We start from the raw sequence: 24,096 nt of genomic DNA, 5'->3' as shown, positions 1-24,096 counted from the left end.
AAGATTAATCTAACAAAAAAAAAGTTGGGAGTGATCTCCCACAAACTTTCTCGAATATTCTTATTTAACACTATGAGGAATGGCAACTCAGGATATAGACATGATTTTTAATCCATTTTTAATTGGCCGATTCTAGCCGGAAAAAGATATGTATGGGCAATGGAGAGAAACCACGACTTGCCTTCGCTGCGAACTTTTCGATGTTACTGCGCATGCGTATGCTTACAAACCAATCGCAGAAGCCTAACCCTAGCCCAGCTATTAAGGTCACTGCACATGCGCAGAACTATCTTTTGCAGACCAGGTGGAGACATTGGGGTGAAAAATCTTTTTCCGAGTAGTCACTTCATATTTAATTACTTATACTTTTTTAAATAGAAACGAATCTCGTAGAAAACAAAATTGCGCACCAAGTGAACGCCAAACAATATGTGTATAATTTATAATAGTGCGGAATATTATTACAGTGATCTATCATCTTAGGTGCATAAAATCAGCTTAGGCTAGTAATATGTGAAAAAGTTGCCTCCTAGTTAAGGCTTTTTTAATAGAAGTATTTTGTGATATATTTGTGTCAGATATTATAGATAACTGAATAATAAACCAAAATCAATGGCTAAATATATCAATATAGGCAAGAAATTAACTTTAAACAGCAGTGTTTGCGAGCAGCATTTGTTGTATAAAAAGCAGCCATCTCTAACTATAATTTTACCAAAAAAAAAAAATTTAAACAAGATGGTTGCTAAAGTAAATGTGCTTTTTTGCATCTGATGAAAACATCACTAGTCTTTGTTTTTTACTGAAAAGTTTTAACACAATTGTTTAAGAACAGGTAAATTAATGAAATAAATCCTCCTAAAAATGTGAAATAATTACTAAAATTTAATGAGTCACTTTTTTTTCACATTACTAGTTTTGGCAGATTTTAATAATTTTATGTACTTAAAACGATAGATTACCATTAATACTTTATAAATTCACATGCGTTTTTTTTTTATAAATCTGAAATAGCGTAAATTACTAGATCTACTTCCGGTCTATGGAAATTATTCAAAATTTGACAGAGAATTTGATCTTTTCCTTAGTCTAAATGTGAAATTTCATTTATCTATCTGAAACACAGGATTCAAGTTATGGGCTTTTGAAAAATTGAAAGTAGAATAAGTTCCTCTTCTGGTTACCGGAAATCGATGAAAAGTTGATACAGAACTATAAATTTGATATACTGCTTATATATGAAATTTCATCAACCTAGCTGTTACGGTACTCAAGTTATCCTGTTCACAGACACACACAGACATACTGACAAAATTGCAAAACAGGGGGGTGTAAAACGTCTCAATTTTTTTTGTTGCTATGATACTGCCTTTATACTTCGTATACGAGAAAGTAGAAATTGAAAGAAGAATCTAGATTCTTGATCTAGATTTCCAGATGTAAATTAAAATCCAGAATGAAGTGAGAAAGATAAGTAGATCTAGAATCTAGTGTGATATTTTGAGATAAATATAATGAAAAGACTACTAAGAAGAAGCTGAGTTTAAAATCGTTTCAAACTAAATTATCTGCCCCTAATAGCCGTCACTATACCCGGCTCTATAATTGTTAACATTTAGCGTGAACCACAGCTCATCAGACCATGTGGGGGTGGTAGGGATATTCCTAGAGAGGAAGAGAGGGGGCTGCTAGGCGCGCTTACAGCTTGGTGTTTTCTAGGGTTTCCAAGAAGAGAATTATATATATAGATATATGTACTTTATATGTGGAAAATTTTTTTTTTTTTTTTAAATATTATATATTTACATGATTAATATAAACAATCATAAGATTAACAAGTCATAAGGCCTCATTGGGTTAAGACCTATTTGTGTTAACTTCATTGCTTGCTTACTAAAGAGGTACTAACTGGTCGTTCATAAATGACATTGACAGTGCACTTTGGATGGGAGGCCAGAAGTTTTTCTACTAGTGTGAGACAAGGAGGAGATTTTTTGAATTTGTGACGACACTTTTGCTAAGGTGCTGGAAAATAAATTTTAGAAATTTATCTTTGGTGTTAAAATAAATTTTTGGTTTTGTAAATTGCTGTAAAAATTACTAGAAATATTCACTGTTGATTGACCCCTGTAGATTTAGACTTATGTATGTCAGAAACAAAAATTCTGTTGTATCTTACAATTGCAAATTTGAGAGGCATGTTAAAGTTGTGATGCCATTTTAGGTATTGGTCCTGGCTTTTGGTGATGATTTGTAGTGTAAAGGTAAAAAGTGTAGAAATTCTTGACATGGTTTATGGTATGGATGCCCCCAGTGTAAGTGTGTAGTTTATTTATATGTTGTGCAGGGTTTATCTGTTTCAACACAAGCACCGCGTCTAAATTTTACTTTTTACATGCAGGACAAGAGTTTTGAGTTGGTTTTAAAACTTTGTACAGTGCTCAGTGTTCTGTCTGGTGAAGTCATAATTCGCTTTAAAGACGCAAATGACTGAATTTTCAAAGCTCTTGAGCTTCAATTTTTATAATCTCTAGTTATCTGGTGGTCAGAACTAGCAGTCACATCTAATAAAAATGAGCCCTACAATAACATTCCAATGTCTATGATGACTTCTTGTTTTGAGGACTACAACACTTTAGGGTATTTTATTTTTAACAATTAGCCAGAATACATCTAGAATTGTTGTGCAGCTATTTCGCATCTAAATCAAAAGTTTAAAACATTCTGAGTAGACATCTTTCCTTAAGATAAAAAGTTAATTATAGGTTATTAAATTTAAATAGCCAGTCTCAAATACTTTTATAACAATAATTGTATCATTAAACCTATTCCATTGCAATATATAACTTTAACAAGTTAACAAAACATATATTGTGATATATGCATATTTTAATAAAGAATTAAGGAAGTTATACTTTGTGCAATGATATATAATAAGGAATAATAATGTCACTAGTCACAGCCTAAAATAAATGTTTTAATTAATAATTAGGCTTATTTTTTTGCAAAGTTGATGTATAACACCAAACTGAGCCATTGTGGGTTAATTTAGGGACAGAATTAATTTAGTTGAAGTCATGAAAGATGAATTTGAGGAAAAATTATTTGTTGCACAGATTCTGGTATAAAAAGTTTAAAAACTCAAAATGCCCAGATGAATTGGTAAAATAGTGGTAAATAGTGAAATAACTATCTCAAGTTCTAGACATTTTTTTAGGGGATAGTATTTAGAATGATAAGAATGTTATTGTAAAAGAAACAAATTCATGAGGCTGACATTATTGATAATCCTTTTTTAATATACACCTTTGAATTTCTTTTGTAACAAAGAATATTACATACCATAGTTGTTATAGGAAATCTGGTAGTTGATTTAGTACAGCAGTTTGAACTACTAAAGTAAATGAAATGTAGCATAGCCTTAAAAGAATGTTGAAACCATGATTGGGTTTATCACTAAAATAACATGTGGTTGTCCATTGCAATGTAGAGGAAGGAAAGGACGCCTGGCTCTACTGATGGTCCAACATTCCTGTTTATACTGCTGCTGTACAAACAATCTCAACAGTTACAATAGACTACAAATTGTTGTTTTGACATATTCCTTTATTTAAAATAAATTATGATGCTTACATTTAAAACAACAGTATGATTCAATAATTATACTAAAATAAAGTAGTAGGTCTAAGCACTATCTGTATGTGTAGTTGTAATATTTTTAATGGATGCCCTGGAGTGACATGCCAACTGCATGTTACGTGTACCAAATGTTTTGCTTTTAGTTAATCTCATATGTGTTGTTTTATCTTGTAAAATAAATGTCTGAATATTTATTGATCAGATTTATAAAGGACTGGACATAATTACAAACAAGGTGACAGAGGAGGAGCAGGCAGAGTGTCCACATCACATGATCAGCTACCTCGAGGCTGATCGTAAACATTACAATGTTGTAGACTTCAGAGACAAAGCACTGCCTATAGTATCCTTATTAGTTTATCTATTGGTTTTGTATCTGTTCTAGGCACTATATGGTAGAATCCAAAAAGGTATGAAAAGTAAATGTCCTTAACCCAAGACAGATTCAGGGATTACTTCACAAGAAGAAGCTACCTGTTATTGTTGGGGGCACTAATTACTACATCGAAAGTCTTTTGTGGGATTTTCTTGTCACAAAATTTGTAAGTACCTTACCTATCTCCCATTATTATTTAGGAAGTTGCTCTACTTTAACTATTTGTATGTGATTTTATTTTAACAAACAATTCATAGTTTTCCTCACATATTCCTTTAGGTTATTTTATTTAGACTTAATAAATGGAATTCATACCTAGGCTTTCCATATAAAGTTAAACTGGGTAACAGCAGTGTAGAACAAGCTTTATCTGCACAGACAATTACATCTATAGTGCTAAACTCTGTGACCAATTACATCTATAGTGCTAAACTCTGTGACCAGACAATTACATCTATAGTGCTAAACTCTGTGACCAGACAATTACATCTATAGTGCTAAACTCTGTGACCAGACAATTACATCTATAGTGCTAAACTCTGTGACCAGACAATTACATCTATAGTGCTAAACTCTGTGACCAGACAATTACATCTATAGTGCTAAACTCTGTGACCAGACAATTACATCTATAGTGCTAAACTCTGTGACCAATTACATCTATAGTGCTAAACTCTGTGACCAGACAATTACATCTATAGTGCTAAACTCTGTGACCAGACAATTACATCTATAGTGCTAAACTCTGTGACCAGACAATTACATCTATAGTGCTAAACTCTGTGACCAGACAATTACATCTATAGTGCTAAACTCTGTGACCAATTACATCTATAGTGCTAAACTCTGTGACCAGACAATTACATCTATAGTGCTAAACTCTGTGACCAGACAATTACATCTCTAGTGCTAAACTCTGTGACCAGACAATTACATCTCTAGTGCTAAACTCTGTGACCAGACAATTACATCTATAGTGCTAAACTCTGTGACCAGACAATTACATCTCTAGTGCTAAACTCTGTGACCAGACAATTACATCTATAGTGCTAAACTCTGTGACCAGACAATTACATCTATAGTGCTAAACTCTGTGACCAGACAATTACATCTCTAGTGCTAAACTCTGTGACCAATTACATCTATAGTGCTAAACTCTGTGACCAGACAATTACATCTATAGTGCTAAACTCTGTGACCAGACAATTACATCTACAGTGCTAAACTCTGTGACCAGACAATTACATCTATAGTGCTAAACTCTGTTTCTTAAAATTCTACCTAGCTAGTCCAATAGTTGGTCATCTACATCAGCATTGACAGTTAATTGGGGACCTAGGTTCTCTTGGATGGGTGCTGGCACTCTGTTAATCCTTCAGTACTAGCAAGAACGCCTTCTTCGTTCTTAATTTTAGTTTTGGAAGGGATCCCCTCCAACACAATTTAGTATTACATGTCAACTGGTTATGCGCCATTGAGCCCATTGACTCCGATTTCAGCCTGCTTTTCTTTTTGGATTTGCTTACATAGCCTTTGTCCAACCAAGAACAAACTACAAGGCAGAAGTTGTTTGATTTTGCAGTTGTCTCTCCTAGAAGAGTTGCTGTCCCCAGCTAATGAGCCTCATCTGCCTGAGGGTTCGAACTCGGGAAGTTTCGGTTTAGCAGCCATGAGCTTTACCGAATCAACCACACCGACCCTTGGCAAGCATGCCTATAGTTTTAAAAAATGAGTTATCTGTACTTGCATTGAATCTGCACTTATTATTTCTCCTTTAAAATATTTTGCTATTTCAATTGCAAGTTTGGACTTTACCTATAGCACCTGTAATAATTGTTAGCTCCAGTCTCTATTTTTTATTTGAATAATTGACTAGTCATTTTACTATTCTGCACATACACACACTTATTGACATGATAGATTTGGTTCCAACAGTGAAGTTAACAGTAATATAAAGGTCCGGTAGTAGAATGACTTGCAGCTACTTAGTAGTCTACATGTTGGTAAATAAACCGTCTCTACCACTGTACATGCTCAACCTCGCTTTTGTTTGTAAACATACCAGTGGTGTCTGTTGTCCAGTTCTGGACAAGTAAGGTAGTGGTCATCCAGCAGACTACCTGATGTCTAATGCTGTCAGGCCACAACATACCGTCTCTTAACAAGATCTCACCCTTGCTGATGTTTTATGTACAAGAATATGATGTTGTTGTAATACGGTATTTGAATAACCCGAGCCAGAATGTTGAAACAAAGGGCAGTAAGTACGGTTTGCCGCCACTGTATGAAGGGTTTTTGTTGAGACAACTGAGCCTTCCCAGCATGTCCTGCCACCATTTCCACATGCTCAGCAAACTTGTCAGACTGTTTATTGTTGCCTACAGCCGCCGCATCCCCCACACATATCCTGGGTTTCTCTCACGGCCAGAGTCAACTGGCCCTGTGCTGTTTAAGTTTACCCTGCTTGACCAGCAGATAAACACTGGCTAATTCATCTCGGCGGAAACTCATGGGAATAATTCAACCCTGATGTCAGCGGTATACCGATGTCTGTTGTATACCGATGTCAGTGGTATACCGATGTCAGTTGTATACCGATGTCAGTGGTATACCGATGTCAGCGGTATACCGATGTCAGTGGTATACCGATGTCAGTGGTATACCGATGTCAGTTGTATACCGATGTCAGTGGTATACCGATGTCAGTGGTATACCGATGTCTGTGGTATACCGATGTCAGTGGTATACCGATGTCAGTTGTATACCGATGTCAGTGGTATAGCGATGTCAGTGGTATAGCGATGTCAGTGGTATAGCGATGTCAGTGGTATACCGATGTCAGTGGTATACCGATGTCAGTGGTATACCGATGTCAGTGGTATACCGATGTCAGTGGTATACCGATGTCAGTGGTATACCGATGTCAGTGGTATACCGATGTCAGTGGTATACCGATGTCAGCGGTATACCGATGTCAGTGGTATACCGATGTCAGCGGTATACCGATGTCAGTGGTATACCGATGTCAGTGGTATACCGATGTCAGTTGTATACCGATGTCAGTGGCATACCGATGTCAGCGGTATACCGATGTCTGTGGTATACCGATGTCAGTGGTATACCGATGTCAGTGGTATACCGATGTCAGTGGTATACCGATGTTAGTGGTATACCGATGTCAGTGGTATACCGATGTCAGTGGTATACCGATGTCAGTGGTATACCGATGTCAGTGGTATACCGATGTCAGTTGTATAGCGATGTCAGTGGTATACCGATGTCAGTTGTATAGCGATGTCAGTATATTCCGTAGAACAAATACTTTGAGCTCGAGTCTCTAGATGATGACTTCTATTTTATGACTGTACTATCGGCACGTGCTAAAAAAATGGAGAAGTCACCTTAGTTTCTATCATTAGGTCAACGCTCCAGTTACTTGGTCTATTTTTATATTTGTGGGTCAAACTCCAGTAGTAAATTGTTTGGTCTTTCTGATCGAAGCGTGAGTTTTTTGGTCCACTTGTACATCTTGTAGGGCATGGCTTTGTACATCTTTGTGTCTCATGCAGGGGGGTTCATCGTACACGGTACACACTGGTCGGGTGGGGGTGGTCTCATTAGGAGGTAAACCCTCTAGGGGAGGGGGTTTCACGAGCAATTACACGGGGGCGCGGTAATTGCACATTCAGCTGCAATTACATTGCGGGGGGGGGGGGGAATTTCACGTGGAAAATGTTTCACATTCTGTTTATGGGGGATGTGGTTTCACGTGCACAGTTACATGGGGATGGTAGTTTCTTGGGCGCTGTTACAATGTAAACAATTTACGTGAACACGAAGACGTGCGTTGTATATTTACAGGCGTTTTAGAAGTCAGAAACACAGTCGGTCAATGGTCCATTCGGCGTGTACTTTGGGAAATTGTTACATCGGGTAATTGTCCTTTGTTGCAAACGTCCTTTGGGGGAAAAAGCTTTACGGGGGGGGGGGGGGGGGGAGTTATACACCAACTGTGACGTGTGGTGTTGGTGTTGTGTATGTACCTCTACCCGTAGGCATTCACCTACATCACCTTATATTGATGCAGCACAATCATCTCCACATCTCGAGAAGTTTTAGATCGAGCCGAGTACATTAGCCCCAGATAAATGACTCCCTCTATATCAGCCCTCCCCACATGGTAATTACTTCCATCTCGAGGGTACGTATTATACATGTTATCGGTCTAGTTAGAAACCCGGTTTTCTATGGGATGGTAAGCGGCCGCCAAGAATATATCCCAACTCTAACCCCATCACTGTCTATCTATTAGGATTAGGTGTATTGGCTGTTTTATGGGGGGGGGGGGGGGCTGCCTGTGTGTAGGTGTACTTTACCGGTCATCGGAGGGAAGGACTCAGTTAAAGTCTTGCACAGTTTAAATCAGCGGCCTACCAAACCGTTTAGAATTAGATTGTTTTGACAAGAGGTGGTTATGGTATTTATTGCAGAACAAAGTTGTCGTATTTTTCACTGACAGTTGTATCTACACCCTCACACTTGTATACACCTCCCTCACATGTATACACCTCCCTCACAAACACCTCCCTAACACGTGCATACACCTCCCTCACTGACACGTGCATACACCTCACTCACACATACACCTCCGTCTCACACACCTCCCTCACACGTGCATACACCTCCCTCACACATACACCTCCGTCTCACACACCTCCCTCACACGTGCATACACCTCCCTCACACATACACCTCCGTCTCACACACCTCCCTCACACGTGCATACACCTCCCTCACACATACACCTCCGTCTCACACACCTCCCTCACACGTGCATACACCAGCCTCGGCTTGTATACCACCCTACCACCTGATGTACGACTACTAAGAGTGTGAATGAACAATCCAGCTTCCAATATTCAGAACTTGTGATCACCTAGATGACCGTAGCCAATATGTTGGCAAACAAACGATACTTGCACGTGCTAGTTTGTCTAGCCTTTCATCTTTATGTTAACGAGCAAACTCTTTCCTTTGTCAAGGTTTCGCTCGAACGCGAGAAGAGACGTACTAGTAAAACTTTAGCCATCGAGAAGTGTTAGTGCGGTTACTAGTATTTTTACCTCATTATCGGTATACTTCAAAAACAAATGTCTTCATCAGATATTGCCTTCAATCTGGTGTTATCCAAATATTTCCTTACAGATTGACCCAAGCCCCGTATCACTACTATCCAAGTATTTTCCAACAAATCAAGCCCCGTATCAGCAAGAGATCTGCCGCCTTATTGTCATGTAAGGCCTCAGTCTCTGGGTGTTGCCTAGCTCATTCCTATTCGCATCCAGCGTCCCAGCGAAGACGTGCGTGGAATGTGTCTGTTAGCTGACTTAACATTACAGGGCTCCCTGGCTTATGTGGGGGTTTACCGGTCACGTGGGATCCCGCGCTATCGACCCCGCCGGTCAAAGCCGATTGTTCGCCCCTGTAATAGGCGAATCAAAGAAAAGGTTGTAAGCTTGCACGGTCCATTACACCCCGGGACTTGGTTCACTCACGCCAATATTGCCGTGTCCACAGATGTTCACTTTGTCTTTGTCTTCCTCGCTATATTTCCATTAGTACTTGACGGTCAGCATGTGCATGGCTTGAAATAACAGTAGTGCTTTGTTTGTGTAGTCACTCTATTGTTGGTCAAGTGGTCAGCTTTATAGAATTGTTACCGACCCTAAGATAGAGAATCAATTCAAATTTAAGATTGTAAACATTTTCAGTCAAAGGCAGTCTGGGAGATGTTGTTCAATCATTAATTGTAGTTTGGTGGCTGACCTGTGTGACTTGGTTAGTGGTACGTGTTTACCCGTCTGGTAGGCTGTGGTTCCTACCTCTGTAGTTTTACCTGCATGTAACCAACGTATTTTTATTTGACCTGGCTAAGGTGTAATAACCATCCTGGTTATCTAGAAGGGGTGTGATTGAATGAACTACTTTAACAGCAGTGACCTTGTTCACTTATTTATCAACATTAGCACGTGACGTCACCTTTACTTGTTACCTTCCCATGTTTAGTCGTAGTTACCAGACACGCGACTGACTGCTTAACGGACAACACCAGTGCGGAGAAAATGTCACGGGCGAGATAATCCCTATAATCCATTGGCAACAGAGCGTGGCCGTGCTGTGTTAGTACACCCCATCTCAGTGAGGGGAGCTGTTTGCCACGGTTCTCTCCCCTGATCCACCAGGTATGTGCACGGAGTCCTCACTCAAGCACAAGAATGCCATTGGGAGACAATACCTAAGTGGAAGCCACGTTCTACGGTCCAAGACCAAATGTCTCAAATCTTAAAGTCATCCCAGCGACAGCCGGCTATGCCAGTTAGATGTCATTAGACGCTCCTCCGTTGTTGGCTACCTAATCTGTACGCGTGTCTGTCAAATACTAGCATGTCCCTCCTAGGATAAACATCTGTCCAGCAGATTTATTTGACCAGTCCACACAGTTGACTGCATGTCAGATGGCGACCTACTGTGGCCCACATCAAGTATGTTTGCTCACATACATGTGTGGGGTAGTCAGCCAATTTATCTCTGTTTGCATGTATTTCGTGCATGCAGTTGACACTTGTAATGAGAGAGTAGAAACAGGCGCCACCGCCAGAGGGGGACCAGGCTGGGAGCTAGCTCTACTTTACATGGCAGGGTTATGACAGTGGACCAGCGCTTTATTCTAACTGCACCTCACGGATTGGTTTCTCTCCAATGTTTTCACCGTATGCAACACCACCATTTGCTCTTTACTTCTAGCAATAGGACTGTCCAATAACCCATCTGGATGAAGGGACCCGTGGTTGTTTGATTTTTTACTTGCTCCTTTTTTTTTTTTAAACAAAAATTTTGTGTGTACTATTTATATATAGTAAAAACTCTTTGTTCAGATGGGATGGTATATATATATCTAAGACAATTTGACTGTCTCACCAATATGTCCACTGTCTAGGTTGAATGGTATCCATGACTGTGATTGCCTCACCATTACACATAAAATGTCAAGCGCTTAACCCGATGGCCTCGTACATAAAAGGCCCTTAAGCCTCTAGAGGTGGGCTGGGAGAGACCTAATAGTTCGTTGATCGGATCTTTAGCGCTGACAGAAGCTGCGCCATTTAACGTTGAGGGATTATACAGGTACACGGCGGTCTGATTTCTAACTGCTGCGCGACCTTTACTTAGTTAAGAACCCTGACAAGCAGGATGTCTCTGATACAACGTATCTGCTTACTTAAACCAGCCACTATGCCTGGCTTGTGACAGTGTAAGTCAAGGCTTGATTAGGAGAACTTTAATTTGGATCGTCGATAGGGTACAACAAAATTATGAAGGCACGCTAGACTGTAAAGGGACACACAGACACATAACGTCTGTCAGCACACAGACACATAACGTCGGTCAGCACAGAGACACATTACGTCGGTCAGCACACAGACACATAACGTCGGTCAGCACAGAGACACATTACGTCGGTCAGCACAGAGACACATAACGTCTGTCAGCACACAGACACCAGAGGTCGGTCAGCACACAGACACATTACGTCGGTCAGCACACAGACACATAACGTCGGTCAGCACAGAGACACATTACGTCGGTCAGCACACAGACACATAACGTCGGTCAGCACACAGACACATAACGTCGGTCAGCACACAGACACCAGAGGTCGGTCAGCACACAGACACATAACGTCGGTCAGCACACAGACACATAACGTCGGTCAGCACAGAGACACATTACGTCGGTCAGCACACAGACACATAACGTCGGTCAGCACACAGACACATAACGTCGGTCAGCACACAGACACATAACGTCGGTCAGCACACAGACACCAGAGGTCGGTCAGCACACAGACACATAACGTCGGTCAGCACACAGACACATAACATCGGTCAGCACACAGACACCAGAGGTCGGTCCGCACACAGACACATAACGTCGGTCAGCACACAGACACATAACGTCGGTCAGCACAGAGACACCAGAGGTCGGTCAGCACACAGACACATAACGTCGGTCAGCACACAGACACATAACATCGGTCAGCACACAGACACCAGAGGTCGGTCAGCACACAGACACATAACGTCGGTCAGCACACAGACACATAACGTCGGTCAGCACACAGACACATAACGTCGGTCAGCACACAGAAACATAACATCGGTCAGCACACAGACACCAGAGGTCGGTCAGCACACAGACACATAACGTCGGTCAGCACAGAGACACATTACGTCGGTCAGCACACAGACACATAACGTCGGTCAGCACACAGACACATAACGTCGGTCAGCACACAGACACATAACGTCGGTCAGCACACAGACACATAACGTCGGTCAGCACACAGACACATAACGTCGGTCAGCACACAGACACATAACGTCGGTCAGCACACAGACACATAACGTCGGTCAGCACACAGACACATAACGTCGGTCAGCACACAGACACATAACGTCGGTCAGCACACAGACACCAGAGGTCGGTCAGCACACAGACACATAACGTCGGTCAGCACACAGACACATAACGTCGGTCAGCACAGAGACACATTACGTCGGTCAGCACACAGACACATAACGTCGGTCAGCACACAGACACATAACGTCGGTCAGCACACAGACACATAACGTCGGTCAGCACACAGACACATAACGTCGGTCAGCACACAGACACAACGTCGGTCAGCACACATGCACATAACGTCGGTCAGCACACAGACACATAACGTCGGTCAGCACACAGACACATAACGTCGGTCAGCACAGAGACACATTACGTCGGTCAGCACACAGACACATAACGTCGGTCAGCACACAGACACATAACGTCGGTCAGCACACAGACACATAACGTCGGTCAGCACACAGACACCAGAGGTCGGTCAGCACACAGACACATAACGTCGGTCAGCACACAGACACATAACGTCGGTCAGCACACAGACACATAACGTCGGTCAGCACAGAGACACATTACGTCGGTCAGCACACAGACACATAACGTCGGTCAGCACACAGACACATAACGTCGGTCAGCACACAGACACATAACGTCGGTCAGCACACAGACACATAACGTCGGTCAGCACACAGACACATAACGTCGGTCAGCACACAGACACATAACGTCGGTCAGCACACAGACACATAACGTCGGTCAGCACACAGACACATAACGTCGGTCAGCACACAGACACCAGAGGTCGGTCAGCACACAGACACATAACGTCGGTCAGCACACAGACACATAACGTCGGTCAGCACAGAGACACATTACGTCGGTCAGCACACAGACACATAACGTCGGTCAGCACACAGACACATAACGTCGGTCAGCACACAGACACATAACGTCGGTCAGCACACAGACACCAGAGGTCGGTCAGCACACAGACACATAACGTCGGTCAGCACACAGACACATAACGTCGGTCAGCACAGAGACACATTACGTCGGTCAGCACACAGACACATAACGTCGGTCAGCACACAGACACATAACGTCGGTCAGCACACAGACACATAACGTCGGTCAGCACACAGACACATAACGTCGGTCAGCACACAGACACATAACGTCGGTCAGCACACAGACACATAACGTCGGTCAGCACACAGACACATAACGTCGGTCAGCACACAGACACATAACGTCGGTCAGCACACAGACACATAACGTCGGTCAGCACACAGACACATAACGTCGATCAGCACACAGACACATAACGTCGGTCAGCACACAGACACATAACGTCGGTCAGCACACAGACACATAACGTCGGTCAGCACACAGACACATAACGTCGGTCAGCACACAGACACATAACGTCGGTCAGCACACATGCACATAACGTCGGTCAGCACACAGACACATAACGTCGGTCAGCACACAGACACATAACGTCGGTCAGCACACAGACACCAGAGGTCGGTCAGCACACAGACACATAACGTCGGTCAGCACACAGACACATAACGTCGGTCAGCACAGAGACACATAACGTCGGTCAGCACACAGACACATAACGTCGGTCAGCACACAGACACATGACGTCGGTCAGCACACAGACACATAACGTCGGTCAGCACACAGACACATAACGTCGGTCAGCACACAGACACATAACGTCGGTCAGCACACAGACACCGGACGTCGGTCAGCACACAGACACATAACATCGGTCAGCACACAGACACATAACATCGGTCAGCACACAGACACATAACGTCGGTCAGCACACAGACACATAACGTCGGTCAGCACACAGACACATAACGTCGGTCAGCACACAGACACATAACATCGGTCAGCACACAGACACCAGAGGTCGGTCAGCACACAGACACATAACGTCGGTCAGCACACAGACACATAACGTCGGTCAGCACACAGACACATAACGTCGGTCAGCACACAGACACATAACGTCGGTCAGCACACAGACACCGGACGTCGGTCAGCACACAGACACATAACATCGGTCAGCACACAGACACATAACATCGGTCAGCACACAGACACATAACGTCGGTCAGCACACAGACACATAACGTCGGTCAGCACACAGACACCGGACGTCGGTCAGCACACAGACACATAACATCGGTCAGCACACAGACACATAACATCGGTCAGCACACAGACACATAACGTCGGTCAGCACACAGACACATAACGTCGGTCAGCACACAGACACATAACGTCGGTCAGCACACAGACACATAACGTCGGTCAGCACACAGACACATAACGTCGGTCAGCACACAGACACATAACGTCGGTCAGCACACAGACACATAACGTCGGTCAGCACACAGACACATAACGTCGGTCAGCACACATGCACATAACGTCGGTCAGCACACAGACACATAACGTCGGTCAGCACACAGACACATAACGTCGGTCAGCACACAGACACATAACGTCGGTCAGCACACAGACACCAGAGGTCGGTCAGCACACAGACACATAACGTCGGTCAGCACACAGACACATAACGTCGGTCAGCACACAGACACATAACGTCGGTTAGCACACATGCACTGGACGTCGGTCAGCACACAGACACATAACGTCGGTCAGCACACATGCACATAACGTCGGTCAGCACACAGACACATAACGTCGGTCAGCACACAGACACATAACGTCGGTCAGCACACAGACACATAACGTCGGTCAGCACACAGACACCAGAGGTCGGTCAGCACACAGACACATAACGTCGGTCAGCACACAGACACATAACGTCGGTCAGCACACAGACACATAACGTCGGTCAGCACACAGACACATAACGTCGGTCAGCACACAGACACAACGTCGGTCAGCACACATGCACATAACGTCGGTCAGCACAGAGACACATAACGTCGGTCAGCACACAGACACATAACGTCGGTCAGCACACAGACACATAACGTCGGTCAGCACACAGACACATAACGTCGGTCAGCACACAGACACTGGACGTCGGTCAGCACACAGACACATAACGTTGGTCAGCACATAACGTCGGTCAGCACACAGGCACATAACGTCGGTCAGCACACATGCACATAACGTCGGTCAGCACACATGCACATAACGTCGGTCAGCACACAGACACATAACGTCGGTCAGCACACATGCACATAACGTCGGTCAGCACACATGCACATAACGTCGGTCAGCACACAGACACATAACGTCGGTCAGCACACAGACACTGGACGTCGGTCAGCACACAGACACATAACGTTGGTCAGCACATAACGTCGGTCAGCACACATGCACATAACGTCGGTCAGCACACATGCACATAACGTCGGTCAGCACACATGCACTAGTGCACTAGATAAGAGCCCCTGACCGCCCTTTGATGTCCGCTGGCAACTAGGTTTGAGTGTATCTTCAGGTGCCACCAATTTGACCGCAACCTGCGCGAGGGTGGGGATTTAATTTAACCACCGAGGCCACAACCCAGCACTGCCCCGCCTGGCGCTGGAGAAAACAGGTGCCAGGATAACATGCTCAGGTGGTTCTCAGATAACTTCCTGACAGCGAGTGGTCATTCCTTCCGCTCTGGGTTACTTGCTGGTGGCCTTGACCTTTGGCGCCTAATTGTTTGTGCCGTGAAGTCGTGATTTTTTCCAATGGTTTCCGCATCTGTCTGGTAGTTGAAGACTGCTGCTATAGCGCATGTCTATTTGTGTGATTATAGAGCCAGTCTATCCTAGTATTTCTGGTTTACTTCCAACAGAAGCATGTCCAGCTAGAGGAGGTTTTAATTTGAACATTGGCCGGAAACAAATCTAAGTCCTAGTTTATTACCATTATAGTCTTGTAATCAGTCGTCATCAAGAAGATTCGTTTATTTATTTGCGATTAATTACAACACGTATGTTGCAACTTGTTACGACATTGAAAAAACGTTTAGTCTTACATTTAAACTGTTCTTACATAGCTGGACACTGTTTATTCACTGGCCCTTAGCTGCTATGTGATGACCCTTTGACCACCTCTAACTTAAGTGGATTTAGCAACGGTTAAGAAAAGGATTACAAGAATGCACCAAGTACACGCTGACCAGCTGACACCAGATCTCCAAATGGACCAAGGTTAGACCACTACCACTCTGAAATATTTCATTCGTGCTCAAGTGGAGAAAAAATATTCAGCAACAGAAAATAACCTCTCGACCTTCAAAAACCGGACCGAGGAAAAAAAAAATGCGCACCTAATAAAAAAAAAAGTACTGTAGTCCAATGGTGAACTGAACTCCACGTGAAACTACCCCGACGCTGTTTTTTTTTCAACAGACGCCAACTTTGGTTTCCCAGCAGCTACGGGAAGACTTTTATTACGGTCAGTGGAGCAAATCTGATTGAGCAGGTAATGCACATCTACACGGTGGGAAACAGCACGCCCCTCCCGCCCCCCCCCCTCCCACGACTCTGTCCTTTGCCTGACCTCGACTTGGTATTTGACCTGGGTCGCTATGTGAGGGGCTTAAGGTCTGGCGATTATTTTCGCTGGCTTTTGGTGACGAGCCGTCATAGCCTACTCATAGCGCTAGTAGACGTCCAAACTTGGGCGTGTAAAGCTGGCGATATGATGGTTTAATACATCCTACTTAGACTGTGGCTGTTGTTGGAGGTGGTTAACGGTTGTATTGCTTCTACCTGCGGTTGTTGTTGTAGGTAGTTAACGGTTGCTTCTACCTGCGGCTGTTGTTGTAGGTAGTTAACGGTTGATTCTACCCGCGGTTGTTGTTGGAGGTAGTTAACGGTTGTATTGCTTCTACCTGCGGTTGTCGTTGTAGGTAGTTAACGGTTGATTCTACCTGCGGTTGTTGTTGGAGGTAGTTAACGGTTGTATTGCTTCTACCTGCGGTTGTCCCGTAACTTTGGTGGTCTTGTATACGTAAATATGTTGGTGTTTGTTAACGTTGGTTGTATCATACAAAATATATGGTGGTACTTGTTAACGTTGGATGTATTATAGTAATTATACACATAAAAATATGGTGGTGCCTGCTAAGGTTGGTTATATTATACACGTATAAAAATATGGTGGTGCCTGCTACACTAGAGTGTATTGCTGTACTGTTCTGTGTGTACAGTTATTGGCGGGCTATACAAGTAAACTAGCGAGTCTGACAGATACCGTCATCTAAGCACACATACATCTGAGGCAAGAGAACATAAAGCATAGTATTGATGTCTCGACCAATATTTGTTAATTAAGTGCTAAACTCTTCACCGCCTCAGAGGGTACAAGAGAAGGTAATTGATCCCTTCCGATCTGTTAAGTCATTACTTTAGCCAAGTCGGTGATAGGCAGTCTTGAATAGAACAAACATAAGTAGTCTGGCATTGAACAGCCAGGGAAGGCCTACCTGGGGCTGCCGTTCTTTCATTGCATGTTGACTTAAGAAGTCGGTGTTTGCCTGAGTTTCAGGGCGATAAGCATGGGGCGTCTCACGTTTAGGGAGTGTCGCAGTAGGGCTGGTTAACGGCGAGACCAAGAAAATAGTTTTAAACGTCCCCACCCACCCCTCTCTTCGCATTATAACGGTCATGGGGACAGGAATAATTGTTTAATTTCATATTTTATAAGCGTTCTTCAGTGTGCACTTGAAGGCTGAAGTACTTAGATTTGATGGTGCCCCAGTGTGCCCCTAGGTTTGATGGTGCCCCAGTGTGTCCCTAGGTTTGATGGTGCTCCAGTGTGCCCTTAGGTTTGATGGTGCCCGAGTGTGCCCTTAGGTTTGATGGTGCCCTATTGTGCCCCTAGGTTTGATGGTGCCCCAGTGTGCCCTTAGGTTTGATGGTGCCTCAGTGTGCCCCTAGGTTTGATGGTGCCCCAGTGTGCCCTTAGGTTTGATGGTGCCCTATTGTGCCCCTAGGTTTGATGGTGCCCCAGTGTGCCCTTAGGTTTGATGGTGCCCCAGTGTGCCCCTAGGTTTGGTGGTACCTCAGTGTGCCCCTAGGTTTGATGGTGCCCCAGTGTGCCCTTAGGTTTGATGGTGCCCCAGTGTGCCCCTAGGTTTGGTGGTGTGACATGATGTGCAGCCTAATGTGCAGCAAGATAACTTCGGGTCCCTGATGACGTTACAGTCCACCTAGATCTTATGGGTACCTGACAAACCTAATAGTAATAGGAAACACTATGGCGTTGAGCATAGTTCTTATCCTTTTATATGCCGAAATAATTGAAACAGACGAAATCTACTTCATCTGCCCCATTTGTCTTGGACACAGATATCCGTCAGTAGCAGTAGCCCCCTTGTCCCCCCCCCCCCCACCCCCAGTTGTTTGTTATGTCAGCCACACATCTCGCCTATAAAAACCAATAAACAGACAGCAGCCTTATGTTTACCATCTTGTGGTAATAGCAGGGCCGGCTAAGGGTTGACATTTAGAGCACATTTTTTACAGAGTTCCCTGTTAGTACCTAGAGGTCTAGCACATTTTTACAGAGTTCCCTGTTAGTACCTAGAGGTCTAGCACATTTTTACAGAGTTCCCTGTTAGTACCTAGAGGTCTAGCACATTTTTTTTTCTCAGAGGTCTAGTTGCGTGTATCAGCGGTTAGTGAAACCCAGTGGAGGTACCTGTCAGAACGGACCTACCTCTCGACCTTACACACCGACCACGGCTGTACCCATCCACCCCACTACTGTACCAATCCACCTCACGACTGTACCCATCCACCTCACGGCTGTACCCATCCACCTCACAACTGTACCCATCCACCTCACGGCTGTACCCATCCACCTCACGGCTGTACCCATCCACTTCACGGCTGTACCCATCCACCTCACGACTGTACCCATCCACCTCACGGCTGTACCCATCCATCTCACGGCTGTACCCATCCACTTCACGGCTACACATCCACGAAGGGCTGTCCTCATCTCTCAACTATCCACACCCACCTGCATCAAAGAATGATACTTGTCTCCAAGTGTTGATAAAAGAAGAAACAATTTCAAATAAGTACGCACGTAGACTGATCAGATTGTTATAGACTTTATATTTACCTTTGTACTTTATTGATTGTTAATATTAAAATATGTAAAGACAATGTTTGTATGAAATAGTTTTGTTAACGAAATATTTGTTTGGTAATGGTAGGAAGATAACCAGTATATTACATTGGAAGTGATCTAAATCCTACCAAAGTAGACTATAGCACGTTATTTTTCTAGTCAGATCAGAAAGGTCTTTATACAAAAACAACAACAGTCTATGCGTTCTGTCACAACAATCGATGATTTCAATGAGAATGTAAACACGGGGTCGAGGTTCAAAGTTCATCCCCAACTACCGTAACACGGAGTCTATAGCCAATGACTTTGATCTGAGTCGGCCTACTGTGTTTGTTGTCTGAGAGTATCGTTGCATTGATTAGATTATCTATTGACACAAGTCATCCACGAGTTAATCCCACAGATCAGTGATGTTTTTAAAAACAAATGCGCACAATTGAGTAGACAAGCGTGCAGTTATTTTGGGCCGGCCAGATGTAAGCCAAGGTACGCAGCCTTGATGAGGTAGTAAATAAGCGATTCCCCGGGGGTCAAGCTTATTTTGGTGTCCTGGTACTAAAGTGCGATGCAGGCTAGAACATACCTGATAGCTCGGGTCCTTTAGCTACTGAAGGAATAAAAGACAAACCTCGACCATCTGACCGTGCTACCGACCTCTGAGCGTGTTTCACATACACACCCACGGAATCAGCTGGTAACATTGTTCTGTACTTTTTTTTTTTAGTCAGACTGGCGTTTATAAAAGTCTTTTCATTATTTTTTTAACGTGGCTAAAATATTGGGATGCTTTCAAAAGTTTGGCCATTTTCCGGGTGACACGCTGACCTCTGTCCTGGATGTTTTCAAGGGCCCCGGGTCACGCTTGGGTTACTGCGTGGCGTTGGTGTCAAGCAGTGAAAAGCTGGTGTGGCGTGGGCCCATGACAGCAGAGGCCGTATAGGAATCCGGGCGTCACGTGAACGCCGATCAATGGTGATCAGTTGGGTTATGTAGGTCAGGCTACCGCCATGAGTCACTTTAAAAAAACTGGGTCCAGTAGGTCTCAGTGAGAGGGTCCAGTAAGTCTCAGTGTGAGGGTCCAGTAGGTCCAGTGTGAGGGTCCAATAGGTCCCAGTGTGAGGGTCCAATAGGTCCCAGTGTGAGGGTCCAATAGGTCCCGGTGTGAGGGTCCAATAGGTCCCAGTGTGAGGGTCCAATAGGTCCCGGTGTGAGGGTCCAATAGGTCCCAGTGTGAGGGTCCAATAGGTCCCAGTGTGAGGGTCCAATAGGTCCCAGTGTGAGGGTCCAATAGGTCCCAGTGTGAGGGTCCAATAGGTCCCAGTGTGAGGGTCCAGTAGGTCCCAGTGTGAGGGTCCAATAGGTCTCAGTGTGAGGGTCCAATAGGTCCCAGTGTGAGGGTCCAATAGGTCCCAGTGTGAGGGTCCAATAGGTCCCAGTGTGAGGGTCTCATAGGTCCCAGTGTGAGGGTCCAATAGGTCCAGTGTGAGGGTCCAATAGGTCTCAGTGTGAGGGTCCAATAGGTCCCAGTGTGAGGGTCCAATATGTGAGGGTCCAATAGGTCCCAGTGTGAGGGTCCAATAGGTCCCAGTGTGAGGGTCCAATAGGTCCCAGTGTGAGGGTCCAATAGGTCCCAGTGTGAGGGTCCAATAGGTTCAGTGTGAGGGTCCAGTAGGTCCAGTGTGAGGGTCCAGTAAGTCTCAGTGTGAGGGTCCAGTAGGTCTCAGTGTGAGGGTCCAATAGGCCCCAGTGTGAGGGTCCAATAGGTTCAGTGTGAGGGTCCAATAGGTTCAGTGTGAGGGTCCAGTAGGTCCAGTGTGAGGGTCCAGTAAGTCTCAGTGTGAGGGTCCAGTAGGTCTCAGTGTGAGGGTCCAATAGGTCCCAGTGTGAGGGTCCAATAGGTCCCAGTGTGAGGGTCCAATAAGTCCCAGTGTGAGGGTCCAATAGGTCCCAGTGTGAGGGTCCAATGGGTTCAGTGTGAGGGTCCAATAGGTCCCAGTGTGAGGGTCCAATAGTTCCCAGTGTGAGGGTCCAATAGGTCCCAGTGTGAGGGTCCAATAGGTCCCAGTGTGAGGGTCCAATGGGTTCAGTGTGAGGGTCCAATAGGTCCCAGTGTGAGGGTCCAATAGGTCCCAGTGTGAGGGTCCAATAGTTCCCAGTGTGAGGGTCCAATAGGTCCCAGTGTGAGGGTCCAATAGGTCCCAGTGTGAGGGTCCAATAGGTCCCAGTGTGAGGGTCCAGTAGGTCTCAGTGTGAGGGTCCAATAGGTCCCGGTGTGAGGGTCCAATAGGTCCCAGTGTGAGGGTCCAATAGGTCTCAGTGTGAGGGTCCAATAGGTCTCAGTGTGAGGGTCCAATAGGTCCCAGTGTGAGGGTCCAATAGGTCTCAGTGTGAGGGCCCAATAGGTCCCAGTGTGAGGGTCCAATGGGTCCCAGTGTGAGGGTCCAATAGGTCCCAGTGTGAGGGTCCAATAGGTCCCAGTGTGAGGGTCCAATAGGTCCCAGTGTGAGGGTCCAATAGGTCCCAGTGTGAGGGTCCAATAGGTTCAGTGTGAGGGTCCAATAGGTCCCAGTGTGAGGGTCCAATAGGTCCCAGTGTGAGGGTCCAATAGGTCCCAGTGTGAGGGTCCAATAGGTCCCAGTGTGAGGGTCCAATAGGTCCCAGTGTGAGGGTCCAATAGGTCCCAGTGTGAGGGTCCAATAGGTCCCAGTGTGAGGGTCCAATAGGTCTCAGTGTGAGGGTCCAATAGGTCCCAGTGTGAGGGTCCAATAGGTCCCAGTTTGAGGGGCAGTGTTACTTGGTGTGGGTGTCAAACATGGCCTAGAGTGTGGGTCAAACATGTTTTCACCCATTATAACTGCAGTGAATGATTCATTACACATTAGGTGTTCTAGTTCCACGCGACGATTGACAAACAATAAAATGTAACGGGTTTATATCCCAGCCTGTTGATACTACAGTATTTGTATCCATACGAGTATGTTGGTTGCAACATTTGAAATCTGCAAACTATTGTATTTTTAATCTCACTAACACGTGCTGTCTGGGACACAGATTTATAAAACATTTAGCTACTGCCACCTGTTTTGTTCTGTTACTAGTAACTTTGGTCGTGTGTTACTTCCCTTGTGTCTACCACGCCCCCCCCCCCCCCCACAAAACCTAGCAACTGCTGTAGTCTAATGTCTGATATTGACGTATAGTGGCATTGACCTCAACAGTCGTCTACCTGGCATTGAGCACTAAACAGGAAGCCGACATCATGCCAGAAATGTGAGAGCTGGTTAACTCAGCAACCTTCGGAAGTTTGTGGAATACATTTTTTTTTTTCAAAGATGTAGAGAACTGTTGGCTGTGTTGTAACTATTACAATCTAGTCGCTTTATAAAAGACGTGAAAGTGATAAGGTGCCCAATAAGTTGACTGTGTTGTATCACCTACATGCCCGCGGCAGTTGGTGTTGTATCACCTACATGCCCGCGGCAGTTGGTGTTGTATCACCTACATGCGGCAGTTGTTGTTGTATCACCTACATGTCAGATGGTGGCTAATGTGAGAACCTTTGTGTTGTCGAACATTGACAGGTAAACAAAAGCTGTCTGATGAATGAGTCACCCGCCGAGACAGTGGTGCACTAGTGTGGTGCTGGAGTAGGTGTCAACACTGCGTCAGATGTGCATCCATTACGTGCACAATTAGTCCAGACCTCCCGCTTGTTTTCTCCTGCCGACGGTTGAACGATCTCGCCGTTACCTTGACCCCACGCACTGCCCCACTCCCACTTTACCTTTGCCAACATCCAGTGACCCCTTGACTTTCTCGTCTACTCCAGTAAACAACACGTTACGTCACCAAGACCACGTGACCAGCCACGGGTATTCCACTCATATAATACCATTAATAGCATACAAACATTTTCTTGGTGGTTGTTAGTAATGTTACACTACACTTACACAATCAGATGCTCCGCATTAGCGTACCTACATAACTGTATGGCCAGTTAAACGGCTATGTCAGCCCTAAACCTTTAGCCCTAAGTAGTTTGAGGGCTAAAGTAACCTTATCGATTCACTCCATTATACGCCAATATCTGGGTACGGTTAATTACTCCAAGTGATAAAAACCGCGCACTGCTATTCTTAGCTAATATTAGACCAAGGGAAGTAACTAAAAAAATAAATTTGGAAATATAGTGCGGTTGGCCCACACGTTAGAAACATAATCAGCGAAGTTTCACTCCTTTAAATTAACCAAGTGATGTGTTTTAAAATAGTTTATTGGTCTAAAAATATCACTGATTAACGAAGTGATGGTCTTAAATATTGAGTCGTTCTAAAACAGTAAAGCTTTATTAACTCTGTGGAAATAAATAGAAAATCTCATGTAACACGATTGTCGGTCGCAGGTTAAAATAAATTTTAAACTCTTAAACTGGCACACAATCCTTTTAGCTTACAATATTTTAATTCAGTACAATCATTTGG

The 24,096-nt window shown here is 44.4% G+C and overlaps 1 protein-coding gene across 2 annotated transcripts in view; it reads left to right on the top strand.

Annotated features, from left to right (window-relative positions):
- Positions 1-24,096, top strand: part of LOC131940547 (tRNA dimethylallyltransferase) — a 39,588-nt gene that overhangs the window by 1,943 nt on the left and 13,549 nt on the right. The window contains exons 1-3 of one of the 2 annotated variants that reach the window (XM_059299215.1): positions 1,960-2,022; positions 3,842-3,982; positions 4,083-4,181. In XM_059299215.1, the coding sequence (XP_059155198.1) occupies positions 3,911-3,982; positions 4,083-4,181 (171 nt within the window). In that variant the 5' untranslated portion in view covers positions 1,960-2,022; positions 3,842-3,910. Of the gene's footprint in view, positions 1-1,959; positions 2,023-3,841; positions 3,983-4,082; positions 4,182-24,096 lie in introns of those variants that run through there. The other variant, XM_059299214.1, reaches the window with a different exon arrangement.

The sequence above is a fragment of the Physella acuta genome, unplaced genomic scaffold, assembly GCF_028476545.2.
Source record: "Physella acuta isolate Inbredline_101_S28 unplaced genomic scaffold, ASM2847654v3 ptg000322l, whole genome shotgun sequence".
Lineage (NCBI taxonomy): Eukaryota > Metazoa > Mollusca > Gastropoda > Physidae > Physella > Physella acuta.
The sequence above is the reverse complement of the archived record's forward strand: the minus strand, read 5'-3'. Positions and strand labels throughout refer to the sequence as shown.